At 37.4% G+C, this 15,247-nt stretch overlaps 1 protein-coding gene across 1 annotated transcript; it reads left to right on the top strand.

Moving 5' to 3' along the window:
- Positions 1-6,201: 6,201 nt before the first annotated feature.
- LOC140139204 (pyrethroid hydrolase Ces2a-like) lies at positions 6,202-12,779 on the top strand. Its single transcript, XM_072160985.1, has 4 exons — positions 6,202-6,552; positions 9,227-9,413; positions 11,596-11,720; positions 12,669-12,779. Exons 1-4 carry the CDS (start codon positions 6,202-6,204, stop codon positions 12,777-12,779), a joined length of 774 nt encoding a protein of 257 aa, XP_072017086.1.
- The last annotated feature ends 2,468 nt before the right edge of the window (positions 12,780-15,247 follow it).

The raw sequence follows: 15,247 nt of genomic DNA, 5'->3' as shown, positions 1-15,247 counted from the left end.
CATTTTGGACATTCAATACTTGATCTGGTCCCTGTGTAGTCAACGAGACAAGACATACAAAAGACGTGTGTACAGTCTAACTTTTCAGGGTCTTTAGGAAGCTCGAAACAAATGGAGCACGGCAGATTTTCATTTAGTGTTAGTGTGACCGGTGTTTTTGCAGCCGCCATGTCGATGTTGATTATGTGGTGTGTTTAGTATAGGAACCTATGACAGTTTAGGCTTATTACAGTTGGTTAAACACTAGGATCCGCAACATGCTCATCTATCAGGGCACAGTTCTTTAAACCCAATACATTTGTACATTCATTGAATGACCTTTGTAGATTTGGGTACAAAAACTCATACTCTGCAACTTGAGGTCAAATTTTGCACTATGATTATGTAATTGAGGTTATTGGACTATGCCATTGAGATGAGGCTCTTGTGGTCTATAGTGAAAGATAGATTTCGAACAATGGTATGAAATATGGCGAGATCAATGGTTATATGCGTAGGAATGTCATTACCAGGATCGTTGGTGCAGCCAAACCGTACATAAGATAGCTGCTCCATGAATAATTTATGTTCCAACGGCTACCTATTTCCATGAATATGATATTGTTGTTGGATAGTAGGGTTGTTGTCAAGTAGTATTTTCATTGTCGACAATTGTCAGATCCTAAGATCCGACGTCGACAAGTTGTCGACAAAGTAATACATCAGCATGATCAGTAGTCAAAATATTAAGTTCAGAGACTACATTGTGCGTCGCTTATTTACATATACTACATATTTTATTTTATTTATTTATTTTAGTGATTAGTTTTTTATCAACAATAAATTGATCCATGCTTGTCGACAGTCGGGAAAATTGCTTTGTCGACAATATTGTCGACAACAGCCCTATAGGATAGTATCTGTAACATGATCGTAACATGAAACTGTAATTTATATAAACCATTGGCACTTTTCTATTTCACTTTTTGATTTAAAAAAATGCGTAAAGGCAGCGATTGAATATAAGACTCATTGCACTGCGTGTCATAAGTTCAATAAGAAAAACTTAACGCTCAAGTGAACCAAAAAAGTACGATAAGTTTACATACTATTAATTTTACTGAGATGTGTGTCTTTCCATACCCAGTCCTTCAGTGCTCTTCCGCACTCCCAGTGTGAGAGAGTCTTGATAGTGGAACTGGGACAGTCTCACCTGACACGACGGATGGTAATGTTCGTCACTGAAAAAATAATAAATTGAAGGTTTTAAAACTGTTACTGATGATTCTTGTTTTGATTTTTAAATATTTGTAGGCAAATAATTTCCGCGTAAAAGGTGTTTATATAGAAGGAAGTACGATAATAAATTATGTGTGATCATTGGAACGACTTTATGTCAAAGGATCGTGAATGTCTTATTTAGTAACAAAAGCAACAAAAAAAACAAACAAACGCAGTCGGTGAATGATATACATGATATAGAGTCAGTCCATGCCAAAACAGACTGAGTGTACACCCACCCTCTTGGATTTTGCTCTCCTTTGGCTCAAAGTTACTTTTCATGGATCCCTAGGTGAGGTCACAAGAAAAAAATTCAAATTCCATTTCGTTTGCGAATGACGGGCCGTCAATGTTTGGCGACCTTGACCAAAATTGGGAATTTAAGATGTCCAAATGACAAAGTGCTCTCTTTGAGGGGCATTTTCTTCTTAATTGAATCAGTTGTGACCCTCTTGGTGAATGTTGTCACTCACTGGTTGTGTCTGAAATGAGTAATGCCAAAAAAGATAGATTTCTGAATTTCGTTTGGATTTCAGGGGGGTCAAAATCAGCACTTTGTACTGTTCAATCAAATTATTTTTGATTCATGATGCAGTCATGTCTACAGTAGAATTCACCTCGACCTTTGCAGGACTTAAACCCCATTAAAAGCTATTAAACCAAGATAACACTCATTGAAACAGCTCAACTGACTAAATTGGATCTTCTCTGGCTGTGCACATGTGTCTGTTTTATATGTGCGATATAGCAATGAGCTGCTATAATACAGCTTCAGTTGGGCAACCGATTATAAAGGAAACGCAAGGAAACAATGGTATGTAGACCTTTGTTCACGAAATGAGACAATGGCCTGCTTTTTGTTAACCAGCATTCTTGAAAATGAGCAACATAATGATTGTTGACTTAACACGGTTTGGAAATAATTTCTTCATATTTTTGGTGTTATCTGTCGTTTACATATCCTTCCTAAAACACAAAAGTGCGACCCTTTGTCAATCACCTACAGTACCCAATTTCGGCATACTATATAAGAAACTCATCATGATGATTGCCAGAGAATAGTTTAAATGTAGATTGTACCGTTTTTTTGTGGCATCCTTCAGAAGTGAGCGGTCCGATACCAATATTGTCGGTCAAATCTCCATTCAATTAACACGGGGAGTTGGCTAGCTATGCCTTGCCCTCACTCATATTTTACAAAAGTGCGACTATTTCTGAACATCTAACCTAGCTGTAATTTTAGGTCATGTTAGAGAAATATATTTGCTAGAAGTTTGGAGAATAAGTTAGATATTGGCTGGTTATTTTTCACACAGTGATGTTAACTAGGCAAGTGCCCATTCTTCCAACATACATCATTTGTAGAGGTCACGCGTCAATGGTGAGAGCACTGTGTACATGATGCAGTCATGTCTACAGTAGAATTCATCTCGACCTTTGCAGGACTTAAACCCCATTAAAAGCTTTTAAACCAAGATAACACTCATTGAAGCAGCTCAACTGATTAAATCAGATCTTCTCTGGTTGTGTACAAGTGTCTGTTTTCAATGTGCGACATCGCAATAAAGCTGGTATTACAGCTTCAGTTGGGTAACCGATTATAAAGGAAACGAAAGGAAACAATGGTATGTGTACCATTGTTCACGAAATGACACAAAGAACTGCTTTTTGTTAACCAGCATTCTTCAAAATGAGCAACATAATGATTGTTGACTTAACACAGTTTGGAAATAATTTCTTCATATTTTTGGCGTTATCTGTCGTTTACATATCCTTCCTAAAACACAAAAGTACGACCCTCTCCAAACATCTAAATTAGCTAAAAATTTAGGACATGTTACAAAACTTTATTTTCTAGAACCTATTTAGAATAATTTAAATGTAGCTTTTACCGATTTTTTGTGGCATCCTTCAGAAGTGAGCGGTCCGATACCAATATTTTCGGTCAAATCTCCATTCAATTAACACGGGGAGTTGGCTAGCTATGCCTTGCCCTCACTCATATTTTACAAAAGTACGACCATTTCTGAACATCTAACCTAGCTGTAATTTTAGGTCATGTTAGAGAAATATATTTGCTAGAAGTTTTGGAGAATAAATAAAATATTGGCTGGTTATTTTTCACACAGTGATGTTAACTAGGCAAGTGTCCATTCTCCCAACATACATCATTTGTTGAGGTCACACGTCAATGGTGAGAGCACTGTGTATTGTGTATAGGAAAACGGACAGTAACTGCAGTATGATTGTGTATAGGAAAACGGACAGTAACTGCAGTATGAGTTTGAAGGACCCATGATAATGTCACAGTGCACTTATAGGTCCTAATTATATTCAGAATGGATTAAGCATGTGCCAATGTGGTCTATGAGCAATACAAAAGAAGATAAATTTCTAGACCCCCTACAGAATTTTAGGCCCCCCCTAAAGTGGTTCAGTCTCAAATGGCGCTTAAAATAAGCAAATTTTGACCCCTAATAACTTTAGGTGTACACCAGATATGAATTTCTAGTCTTTTGCATCTAAAAGAATGTAGTCTAACGTTACTAGGAACATAGGATTTGTTTTGTATTTTTTGTGTTTTGATACTAAGTTGACGCTTTCAAAAATGCCAATTTTTGACTAACTTACATGTTACGCGGACAAAATGCCAATTTTAATATGCCCTTTTTTCTATTTTTGATCACTAATTATATTCAGAATGGATTAACCATGTGCCAATGTCTATGAGCAATACAAAAGAAGTGAAATTTCTAGACCCCTACAGAATTTTAGGCCCCCCCCAAAGTGGTTCAGCCACAAATGGCGCCTTAAAATCGGCAAATTTTGACCCCTAATAACTTTAGGTGTACACCAGATATGAATTTCTAGTCTTTTGCATCTGAAAGAATGCAGTCTAACGTTACTAGGAACATAAGATTTGTTTTGTAATTTTTGTGTTTTGACATTAAGTTGATGCTTTCAAAAATAGTCATTTTTGCCTAGCGTAAAAATTCCAATTTTAGTGTGACTTTTTAAAATATTTTTGAACATTTTATAGCAAATTGTCTTTATCCTGATATTTCAAGTTGCTCTTTGAGTCAAATAATAAGAAATAACTACTTTAAATCCTCTGTATGAATTTTTAAGGGGGTCAAAAGGCACTTCCTGGAAACGATGCACATGCAAAGTACAGGCTGAGGTTATGATCGATGTACCCATTTCCATGATATCAGTGTGCTCTTTTTTCTCTGTTTTACAGTATGAATTGCAATTTTCTTATTTATTCTGACATCTATTCTTTACGTAAGTAAGTAGAGAAAGTAACATGGTAAAGAAATTGCAATAAAACTAAAAAAAATAGAAACATTAGCACAGTGAAATGGGTATTTCATTACCATGATCATGATGATTACCTGTAATTTGCAAGTGCATCGTTGCCAGGAAGCACCATTTTGACCCCCTTGAAAATCCGTATAGAGAATTAGAAATGAGTTTTTTCTTATCATTTGACTCAAGAGCAACTTGAAATAACATTGTAAATAAAACAATTTGCTATAGAATGATCAAAAATAGAAAAAAAAAGGCATTTAAAAATTGGCATTTTGTACCCGTAACCTGTACGTTGGTCAAAAATTGGCATTTTTGAAAGCGTCAACTTAGTATCAAAACACAAACAATACAAAACAAATCTTATATTCCTGGTAACGTTAGACTGCATTCTTTCAGATGCAAAAGACTAGAAATTCATATCTGGTGTACACCTAAAGTTATTAGGGGTCAAAATATGCTGATTTTAAGCGCCATTTGTGGCTGAATCACTTTAGGGGGGCCTAAAATTATGTAGGGGGTCTAGAAATTTATCTTCTTTTGTATTGCTCATAGATATTGGCACATGGTTAATCCATTCTGAATATAATTAGTGATAAAAATAGAAAAAATGGCATATTAAAATTGGCATTTTGTACCCCTAACCTGTATGTTAGTCAAAAATTGGCATTTTTGAAAGCGTCAACTTAGTATCAAAACACAAAAAATACAAAACAAATCTTATATTCCTGGTAACGTTAGACTGCATTCTTTCAGATGCAAAAGACTAGAAATTCATATCTGGTGTACACCTAAAGTTATAAGGGGTCAAAATTTGCCGATTTTAAGCGCCATTTGTGGCTGAACCACTCTAGGGGGCCCTACAATTCTGTAGGGGGTCTAGAAATTTCTCTTTTTTTGAATTTCTCATAGACATTGGTACATGGTTAATCCATTCTGAACATAATTAGGACCCATAAGTGCACTGTGACATTATCATGGGTCCTTCAAAATCAAATATAATTTGATTGAACAGCACAAAGTGTAGCCTCGGTTCGAGGCTTCTGGGCTCTGGGGATGGTGATATATTTTTTTTTTCTTATTTTTTTATTTTTATTATTTTTTTTTTGCTTCTCGAATTATTTTTTAGTCATGTGTCTTCATATCCTGTCCACCCACCTCTGATCTGTATTACTACCTCTCTTTAGTTGTCATGGTTCTGAGAAATAACCAGAGAAAATTGCTGATTCCAATCAGTTTTTATGTCTTACTCACAACACTGTAAAGTTCTCAGTGTATTATAGGCTCCTTCTAATTCTTTCTTGTTCTACTTGTAGGGCAACAAGAAAGCAGGTTTTGCAAAAAGAGTACTTAGCAAACAAAAGAGACTTTTCCCAAGAACAAATCATATCAATGTATGAACTCTCAGCAGTTCAAGATCAATCACTATATTGAATATGATCAACATATAATAATAGTATATATTTAATAACAGTAATACATAGAATTGCCATCGTGGTCATGTTTTAATTCTCGTTGCCTTGGAAGATTTGTATATTATATGTTCTCAGTGAGAAGGCCAGGCGGGGCGGTGGAGTATAAATTCCCATTTAGGTATGTGCATTTGATGTATCTCCACTCCTGAAGTAGAACATGGGTACAAACCAACCAACATGCAACAGGTATTTTGAGTTGATAACATATGCGATTGTAGGAATAGTATTATTAAACAAGCCAGCATTTGCCGAAGATGATAAAAATGACCATCTTCACGAGAGAGTGGATGGTCAGTCGAATGGTCAGCCTGTGGTGGACACCACGTACGGTACAGTACATGGCATCTACTTAGACGAGGCCCGAGCGTTCCTTGCCATACCGTACGCAGCACCTCCTGTGGGAGACCTCAGGTGGGCTCCTCCGCGGGAACCAGAGCCGTGGAGTGAACCCAGAAATGCAACGGAACATTGTCTTCAATGCCCACAATTGCCATATAATGAAACTAAGGTAAGAGCTGTATCAAAGACAGGTGGGACTGAGAACTGAATTTATGTATATTTTATGCAAAAGCCGTCGTTGATATGTGGCATTGTATAATTATGAAGAGTTTGGTTCCAAAAGCTCAAAAAATTGCTTTGTGTGAAATTCATTTGAAGATGATTCCTAAGAGTAACAGGAACCTTGCTAATCTAATAACATTAGACCACTAGAATAGTTTTAACAAATGTTTGGTTTATATCTTTAAAAAAATAATTGCAAATCTCTTTAACCTCCTACATGCGAAGAAAAAATAATAAAAATACAAGATTGGTTTTTGGTCCAAAAGGAGCTAAATCTCACATTTCATACACGAGCTATTTTTATAACAAAATTGTCACTAAAAATGTTGAAAAATGCAAGCAAATGTAAATGCATCCACCCGCAAGAAAAATGAACGCGTCCGAAAGCACCTTTTTCTCAGACGTCACCAATCAATCGATATTGGGGTCCAGCATTCGAGTCATCAGCACCCAAACGGAAATACCGTGCTGCGCGCGCGATCAACTTTGCGCCAGGCTAGGCGTCCTGGCGCGGAATTGCCAGCTCGCACTAAGTACGCGTTTAGTTCGTGACGGTGTAAAAAGTAAACAAAAATGTGAAACAAAACAAAGATTAATTTTCAAATAGCATGACGGTTTTTCCGTATCTTTTGTATTTTGTGGTATCAAAACAATCTGATACAAAGGTAACCAGTATAATACAGTTCCCTTCTCCATTCTCCATAGAGTTGTACATAAGTCATTATACATGCGAAATCAAAAATGTGTACAACTCTATGGAGTAGGCAAACCTAACTAATGTGTTGAAGCCATCGAGACCCCAAGCCAATATCTCTCAGAAATGTTGTCCAAGGACATATTTTCAACATACCTGAAGTTGATGGTGGATCAAATTGTCTGACATTGCTTTTCAGGGGGGTCAAAATGTACAAAAAATGAACAATTGGGGTTTTGCATGGGTAATATCTCAGCTAAAAGTATTCTAATAGGCTCAATATTGGATAAGAGTAATGTCCTACCAAAGGGCTCTGACTGGCAAAAAAATGGACTATAAAATTATTTTTACTTTTGGAGTTGCATTTTGAGGGCCCTATATCTTTTAAAGTAAACATGGTAAAGGAGGTACAAGTTTTCTGATGCCAGATTTGAATTCTACACAAATAAGTACCCCAGGATACATACTTTTCAAAGTTGTAAATGGTTCCCTTTATACATTTATGGACCTCCAAACGTCGTCTTTCGCGTTGCAACACATTTTTTACGCTGACCCCCCTAAATTTCAAATTGATGCCACGGGAAAACGAAATGGAGTATGAAGCTCAAATTTTCGGGATTTTACTTTCTCATCAATATCTACCATCCCAGTGGGCACACCCGACGTTGAAATCACGTTGAGATCACGTTGAAATTTCGACGTTGAAATCACGTTGTATTTGCAAAAAGATTTCAACCCGATTTCAACCCGATTTCAATTAGGGGTTCATTCATATATTTTCATGACTAAACGGTTGTTTATGCCCTCGGGCCGCTTGACCCCGTTCATACATACCAGAACATTTTGTGCTTCTTATTTCATCAAAATAATAACAAAAAATGCCAAGTAACATCATTAAAAACCGTAAATTTCCTTCGTTTTCCCTACCCCGTGATCGCACATCTGGGCCACCGGGCATAAACGCTGTTTATGCCCGGCTCTCGACCAATCACGCGCGCCGTTACATAGCATGTATGTATGAACGTTGATTCAACGTCGAAATTTCAACCTAATTTCAACCAATCTCTAGGTTGAAATCGGGTTGAAATCAGGTTAGGTTAGATTTCGACGTTGTATCAACGTTGATACAACGTCGAAATCCTAACCTGTGCCCACTGGGATCACACAGAAAAATGAAAAAAAAATTAAGAGGTGCTGCGGTGCACATCCCTGGAGTTGACATGGAATGGGTCTGATGACAAAATAAAGGAGAAAATACGCAATATTTGGTGTTTTCATATTGTAGGCATGTGGGAAACGCACGTGTTGTATGTTTACATCTGAGACCCTAATATCGATTAGGTGACGTCATCAGAAAAAGGTCTATACAATATTCATGATATTTATGCACGGCTAGCTATTTACTAACGTGTGTTCTGATTGGTTCTCACTATCTAAGAGTGTATGAAGGGGAATTCATACATTCCAACGAAAAGTTGTCCAACTCGGTAATTTATTTTATAGATATGTTCAGCACATCAAAAGCCACATTTATGCCAATTTTCATTCTTTTCCCGAAAAATGCATTTTTAACATTTTGTAGCAGTCTATCTCTATGGACCACAATGGCCTTATCCCAATGACAACAATAACTTCAATTAAACAATCATAGTGAAAAATTTGACCTTAAGTTGCAGAGTTTTTGTACCCAAATTTTCAAAGGTCATTTAATAAATGTATAAATGTATTGGGGTTAAAGAACTATGCCCATGGTAGATGAGCATGTTGTGGATCCTAGTGCATGTCCACACTGAAACCCCGAATGCTGGCATGTCGTAATGATCGATACCGCACTACCCCTCGAGTTTAATATCAGAGTGTCCGACCAGTTTAATCAGCTAATTATTGTTTTTTTATTTCGTTTTAATTGATGCAACTTTGTTTTCAGATGAGTGAAGATTGCTTGTACGTCAATATCTATACGCCACTAGACGCCAACCCTACGACAAAGTATCCCGTTATCGTCATGCTATATGGGGGATTTTTTATCCAGAATTCTAACTCAGTACCAAAATTCGACGGACGATTTATAGCAAATTCTTCTGCAGTGACAGTTGCACCAAATTTTCGCATAGGTAACAATAAACTAAATGTGGTTTAAGGGCAATTCGGTGTAGTTTTGGCAGAAAGTTCTTATGTATACATGGTATACGAGTGTATATTCATACGTAGTGGTAGATAAATATTGGATAAAGAGTTACGCTTCAACACTACATTATTTTGCGCTCACCTGGAACGTTTTTACTAGAGCGACTAGCGTCTTCAGCAAATGGTGATGCTGTGATGATATCTTGTCTACAATCGGGATATTCCCAGGAATAATAGACAAAGGGATAGGCATCCTAGTCTGCTGCCCTCATTCGAAATATGTATCCTAGGTCTAGGCAATAGGCGGATTAGCGGCCATTTTGTCTTCTACATGATTTTATTCACGTGTCCTTATACTTTAGTACACAAATATATAAGTTAACAGGTTTACAATACTAAAATTACATTTTAAATATACAATATATTCTGTAGTAAATCAATCAAATGACGGTGATTGTTCAGGTATTATATGCTTGATAGAATTAAATTGTCTGACCAGCTAGTATTCTCTTCCGCCGTCAGTGTGATTCCAGACACTCCACGTACCGTGTTGCGAAGGTGGAGGAGACTAAAGCTGTATTGACAAACACGCATGCGTTAAAAAAATATGTAGCCTAGGTCGAACAATAGCGTGACGTAGTTTCCGTCATTGTTCCTATGCACTTTCACCCTCCTGATATTCCTTTCTGATGACGTCATGTGATTGATAGTATGACGTCATAAGAATTTTTCCGGAGAGTTCTTGAAGCTATACACATAAAAAGGACTGAAAAACTAAGACTGAACCGTGACCAAGGACTAGACATAGATCCTATTTGGGACAATCTGCTGATGCCGGGGGGGCTACATCGCAAAACCTTATAACGTCATACTGTCAATCACATGACGTCATCAGAAAGGAGTATCTCGATTGTAGACAAGATATCCTCACAGCCTCACAATCTGCTGAAAACGCTCGTCGATCTAGTGAAAACGTTCCAGGTGAGCGAAAAAAATTATAGTGTTGCCCAAACTCAATTTCTAGTGAGCGATTTTCCACTCGTCATAGACACTAAATATCGCTCGCTGCGTATCACCATGATCACCCAATTTACATTCAAGTTTCAGCACTTTCAATGTATTTATTACATATTCATGAAAACGATAGAGAGGGTATACATTCAACATGAATGATCTTTCAGACCTAGAGTGTGATTCGACCACATTCTACTACTAGAGACTGCTTTGACCACTCGCCTAACATCATGCTAGCGAGCGATTGACCACCTCGCCTTTAAAATCTAGACGGCAAGGCCTGGTGTTGAAGTGTAACTCTTTATCCAAGTTATTACTTGATGTACAATAAATTCGAGGGTTTAATTCAAGAGTCTGCAATAGCTGCCATGTGACATACCGTAAAACCTCGTCTACAAGCATATAGAGTGTATTTGATGAAAACTAAATATGCCAATACAATAGATTGGTCTTACAATAGTACTTGTTTGTATGCTTGTATCGGTAATTCATGTGCTCAAACTGCATAATGTTATAATATTGTCGATGGATGACGCCTGGGTTAATTTAGCTTTCATCAAAAGTATTTTATATGCTTGTAGACGAGGTTTTATGGTATTTGTAGATTGGTACAATATAGAATGCAGAAATTGCCAAATGTACTATATAGTATAATAGACAAATACAATTTCACGCATTCCTACACTTCAGCCATAGGGGATGGGTCCCATCACAGCCCCCTTAATGTGAAATGATGCAGCCTTGGCGAGGACATTACACCGCAATCCATCACCCGTGTTATACGTAGAAAATTTGTTTACCCTATAGACGAATCCAACAAGCCAAGTGATGGTCAGAATTCAGTCGGCCATTACTGGGTCCCGTCTGCACAAAACTGGTGTTGTTACTGCCCAATTGGGTGTATTAAATCCGCTTAAAAATCTATGTTGAATTGTCTTGTGTTGTAAACTTTCATCATTCTGTTGTCTACGTGTAACACGGGTGATGGAATGCAGCTTAATATCCCCGGCCGCCAAGACCACATCATTTCACATTTTAGGTGGAATAGACCTAAGGGGGGTCCCAGTTATGGCTGCCATTGAGGTGTAGGAATGAGTTAAATTGGATTCGTCTATACGTAATGATTTCTTTTTTTGTGTGTGTTTTGTTTTGTAGGCGCTCTGGGCTTTTTATACACAGGGGAAGACACAATGCTCGGTAATTTTGCCATTCTAGATCAGCAAGCTGCTCTGAGATTTGTACAGAATAACATTGCCGCATTTGGAGGTGACCCTAGCAAGGTAACATTGACAATAATAATAGAAAGTTGAGGCGGGGGGATCAGGATGAAATTACAGGTGGTGAAGAATTTAAAGCCATATTGTAACATTTGCTGAGGAGGACGCCCTTAAAAACTTTTAAAATACTGTTTTTTTACACAATTGTAATGTAGTTTAGTAAACAAAGATACCCTGCAAAAATCAAGACTTTAGGTGCCGTAGTTTTGTCAAAATCCGAGATTTTGAATAAACCGTCTTAATAAGACGTTTTATTATTACGATGAAAATATTAGTTGAACACGTATATGCGATGTTCATAACACGGTACGTACATGGCGCGCGGGACGGTAATACACACACAAAGGATCGTACCGTATTACAACCGCAGGAGTAACACGCATTTGCGCCGGTAGTAAATTCCAATTTTCTTTGCTTTAACCTATTTGTTCGGCTCAAAATTAAAAGTGGACATATCTGACAGTAAAAGCTAATATTTTATGTAAAAGAAATCCTAATATATTTTTATGGAAATGTTAGGGAACAAACCAAAAGATCGATGACGTCCTATAAACGAAACTAGTTTCGTTTAGGGGGGAGGGGGTAAAAATACTCGATTACGTTTGTACAAAAACATCGGTCAGAAGAATGTGTCATTATTATTATGTCAAAATTCTCAACATTTCTTTATTACGTTTCTGGCAGGGAGGGAGGGGGTCTGCTGAGAAACGAAACCAGTTACGTTTATAGGACGTCATCGATCTTTTGGTTTGTTCCCTTACAATATGGCTTTAAAGTCGATGCGGTAGGTTGATCTTCAAGTCCAAGAAAGCAGTACGTGTCAATCATGAGAGTATCGTCGACATACCGCAACCACGATTCCTTGATGTACCCATATTGTACCTGAAGTTTATCGTGGTTATTGTTAAATTTTCAGTATCACCCATCTTATTTGCTCTCATCCGTTTACAGGTCACATTGATGGGACCATCATCTGCATCAGAGATGATAGCAATACATTTAATCTCCCCACTCAGCGATAATCTCTTTCACCAAGCAATCATGACTAGCATACTTCTCTAGCACGTTCCGTGAAGCTGATGCAGACGCGCCTCGTTTCGGGAAGAAGTTTGCTCGATACGCAGGTTGTATAATGGCTAGTCCGGCGTGTCTCAGAAAACTCCCTGTTCAAGATATAATACGTACTCAGAGTTTAATGATGTATAGTGACATAGGAAATGTTGCTGAAGAAAGCCCTCTACAATATTTCCAACGATGGAGTCCAGTTGTAGATGGTGATATAGTGCCTATGCAGCTTATGGATGCATTTGAAACGAAGCAATTTCAACGTAAACCGATAATTATTGGAGTTAACCGAGATGATGCACGGTTGTTTGCATTTCTTATGAACCAAAAACCACTGAATTTGCATACATATTTACGACATATACTAGATTTTTTTCCCGCTGTAAAGGCCGCCAAAATCGCCAAACAGTACCCTCCGTTTATAAGAGGTGATAACCGCGACACTCTCGGTGTTTTGTTGACCGATTGTTCTGCTGTATGTTCCAGCCGATTTGTATCCGGTATAGTAAAGTCCTCTAATATTCCAGTTTACCACTACATTTACGATAATCCTCTGCCACAAAATTTTTCAAGTCTGGATTTCTGTGTTGATTACTCTTGCCATAATGGGGACTCTTTGTTCAGGTATAACAACGCGATCTTACAAAACTACACATATAATGCGACTGAAGAGAGACTAACTGAGAGCATGATTTACTACTGGACTAATTTTGCGCATACGGGAAATCCTGATGATGACGACTGAAGAGCAGAGACTAAGGACTTTCCTTTATGGCCACCTTATGATACGAATGATAACTGGCCTAGTATGAGATTCACACAGCCAAATAACGGGTTGTTCTTGGATTACAGGTCTACAGAGTGCAAGTTTTGGGATGAAATTGGGTACCGCGGAAGAAGATTTAAGCGCACTCGCTACAATCGTTTCTGGGAGCGGTAACTTTTGCCCCCCCCGGCATTTATGTATAAAAGTTGTAAGCATTCGCGTGAATTGAAATTTAAGAATGACCTTAAGCTATGATGATGAAAATTTGTCAACCTAACCCTAAACGAGGATTTTAATCAAATAAAAACACCCTGAGCGAAGAATTGTATTGAAATTTGCCATAAACAAACATCCCAGCAAACACAAAAACGTTTTAAAAACGTTTTAAATAAGTTATATTTTGGCTTTTGGTTTAATAAATAATAATAATAATGTGAATTTCTAATGCGCACATCTCCACCAAATCAATGGCGCTCAAGGCGCGATACAAAGATTAACTTAAACTACAAAATAAAAATAAATTTTCATTACAACTTAATCTACACATGAACAACAATCAATAGGTGAACAAAATATGGTGATGCACATCAGTAAAATGCTTCTTTCATTAAGTGAGTTTTAAAAACTTTTAAACTGTGTTAAAGATGTACTTAGTTTAATGTGGGTTGGCAGAGTATTCCAGAGACGTGGTGAAGCAATTGTTTAGGTAAAACGTTTTAATAACATTAAAATGTCGGGTTATATAAAGGTCATGATAACCATGATAACGTTTTAAAACGTTTTGTATGAAAACACACTACAAGAATATTTGTAAATGTTTTCAAAAAATGTTATTGTAAACTATTTTTGTAAACATTTGTGCCAAATATTGTGTCAATACTTAAATAACATTACGTTAAAATATTTGAACCCAGCAAACACAGAAATGTTCTTAAAATATATATATTTTTTTCAAAACCTTTTAATAACATTTAAATGTATTGGGGCTGACATTTTTGGGGTCTGTAAAGGGGGGGGGGGCCGAAAAATGTTCGCGATGAATTTTTTTTGCATCAGGCCCCCCTTACAAGTGTTTGTGAACAGTCCCTTACGTGTCAGGCAAAGTCGTGAAATTGTGCCTATTTAGAAGATCATGCAGCTATAATGTAGTATGCTATCACTACTTGTCCATATTATCAACAATGTCATATGGCTAATGCAGCTGCCAATGCATTTGTCAAATGGATGGTTAATGCTGCTCTCCATAATAAATGCAAGTGACTTTGGGGTATATGCATGGTCACTTAACAGTTAGCATGGTTAGTTAAACGCAAGTGACCATACCCCCAAAGTCCCTCACATTATATTATAGCGGCCAGAATTAAGGGACCGTTCACAAACACTTGTAAGGGGGGCCTGATGCAAAAGGGGGCCCTAAAAGTTTTTGACCCCGCTAAGGGGCCTGAAAAAATGACCACAAATTTTCCTGGAAAAATTAAGTTTATATGCTTTTTATGGGGTTGACCCATAATTTCCATGTCAAAAAGGGGGGCCTGAAAATTTTGAGGTCTGTAAAGGGGGGGGGGGGCCGAAAAAATTGCATCAGGCCCCCCCCTTACAAGTGTTTGTGAACGGTCCCTAACCGTCCATTTGTTGCCGAAATGAGTAACATGTAATTGTGAAAATAGCTGCTTCTGGATGCTAAGAACTGGTACTGGGT

The sequence above is a fragment of the Amphiura filiformis genome, chromosome 18 (genome assembly GCF_039555335.1).
Source record: "Amphiura filiformis chromosome 18, Afil_fr2py, whole genome shotgun sequence".
In the NCBI taxonomy this organism is placed as follows: domain Eukaryota; kingdom Metazoa; phylum Echinodermata; class Ophiuroidea; order Amphilepidida; family Amphiuridae; genus Amphiura; species Amphiura filiformis.
The sequence above is the reverse complement of the archived record's forward strand: the minus strand, read 5'-3'. Positions and strand labels throughout refer to the sequence as shown.

Bases quoted from the DNA above. Each gene is read 5' to 3' on its own strand.
- LOC140139204 (XM_072160985.1), top strand. From the start codon at position 6,202: ATGGGTACAAACCAACCAACATGCAACAGGTATTTTGAGTTGATAACA. The intron at 6,553-9,226 runs GTAAGAGCTGTA...CTTTGTTTTCAG, and splicing joins TGCCATATAATGAAACTAAG to ATGAGTGAAGATTGCTTGTA. The intron at 9,414-11,595 runs GTAACAATAAAC...TTTGTTTTGTAG, and splicing joins TGCACCAAATTTTCGCATAG to GCGCTCTGGGCTTTTTATAC.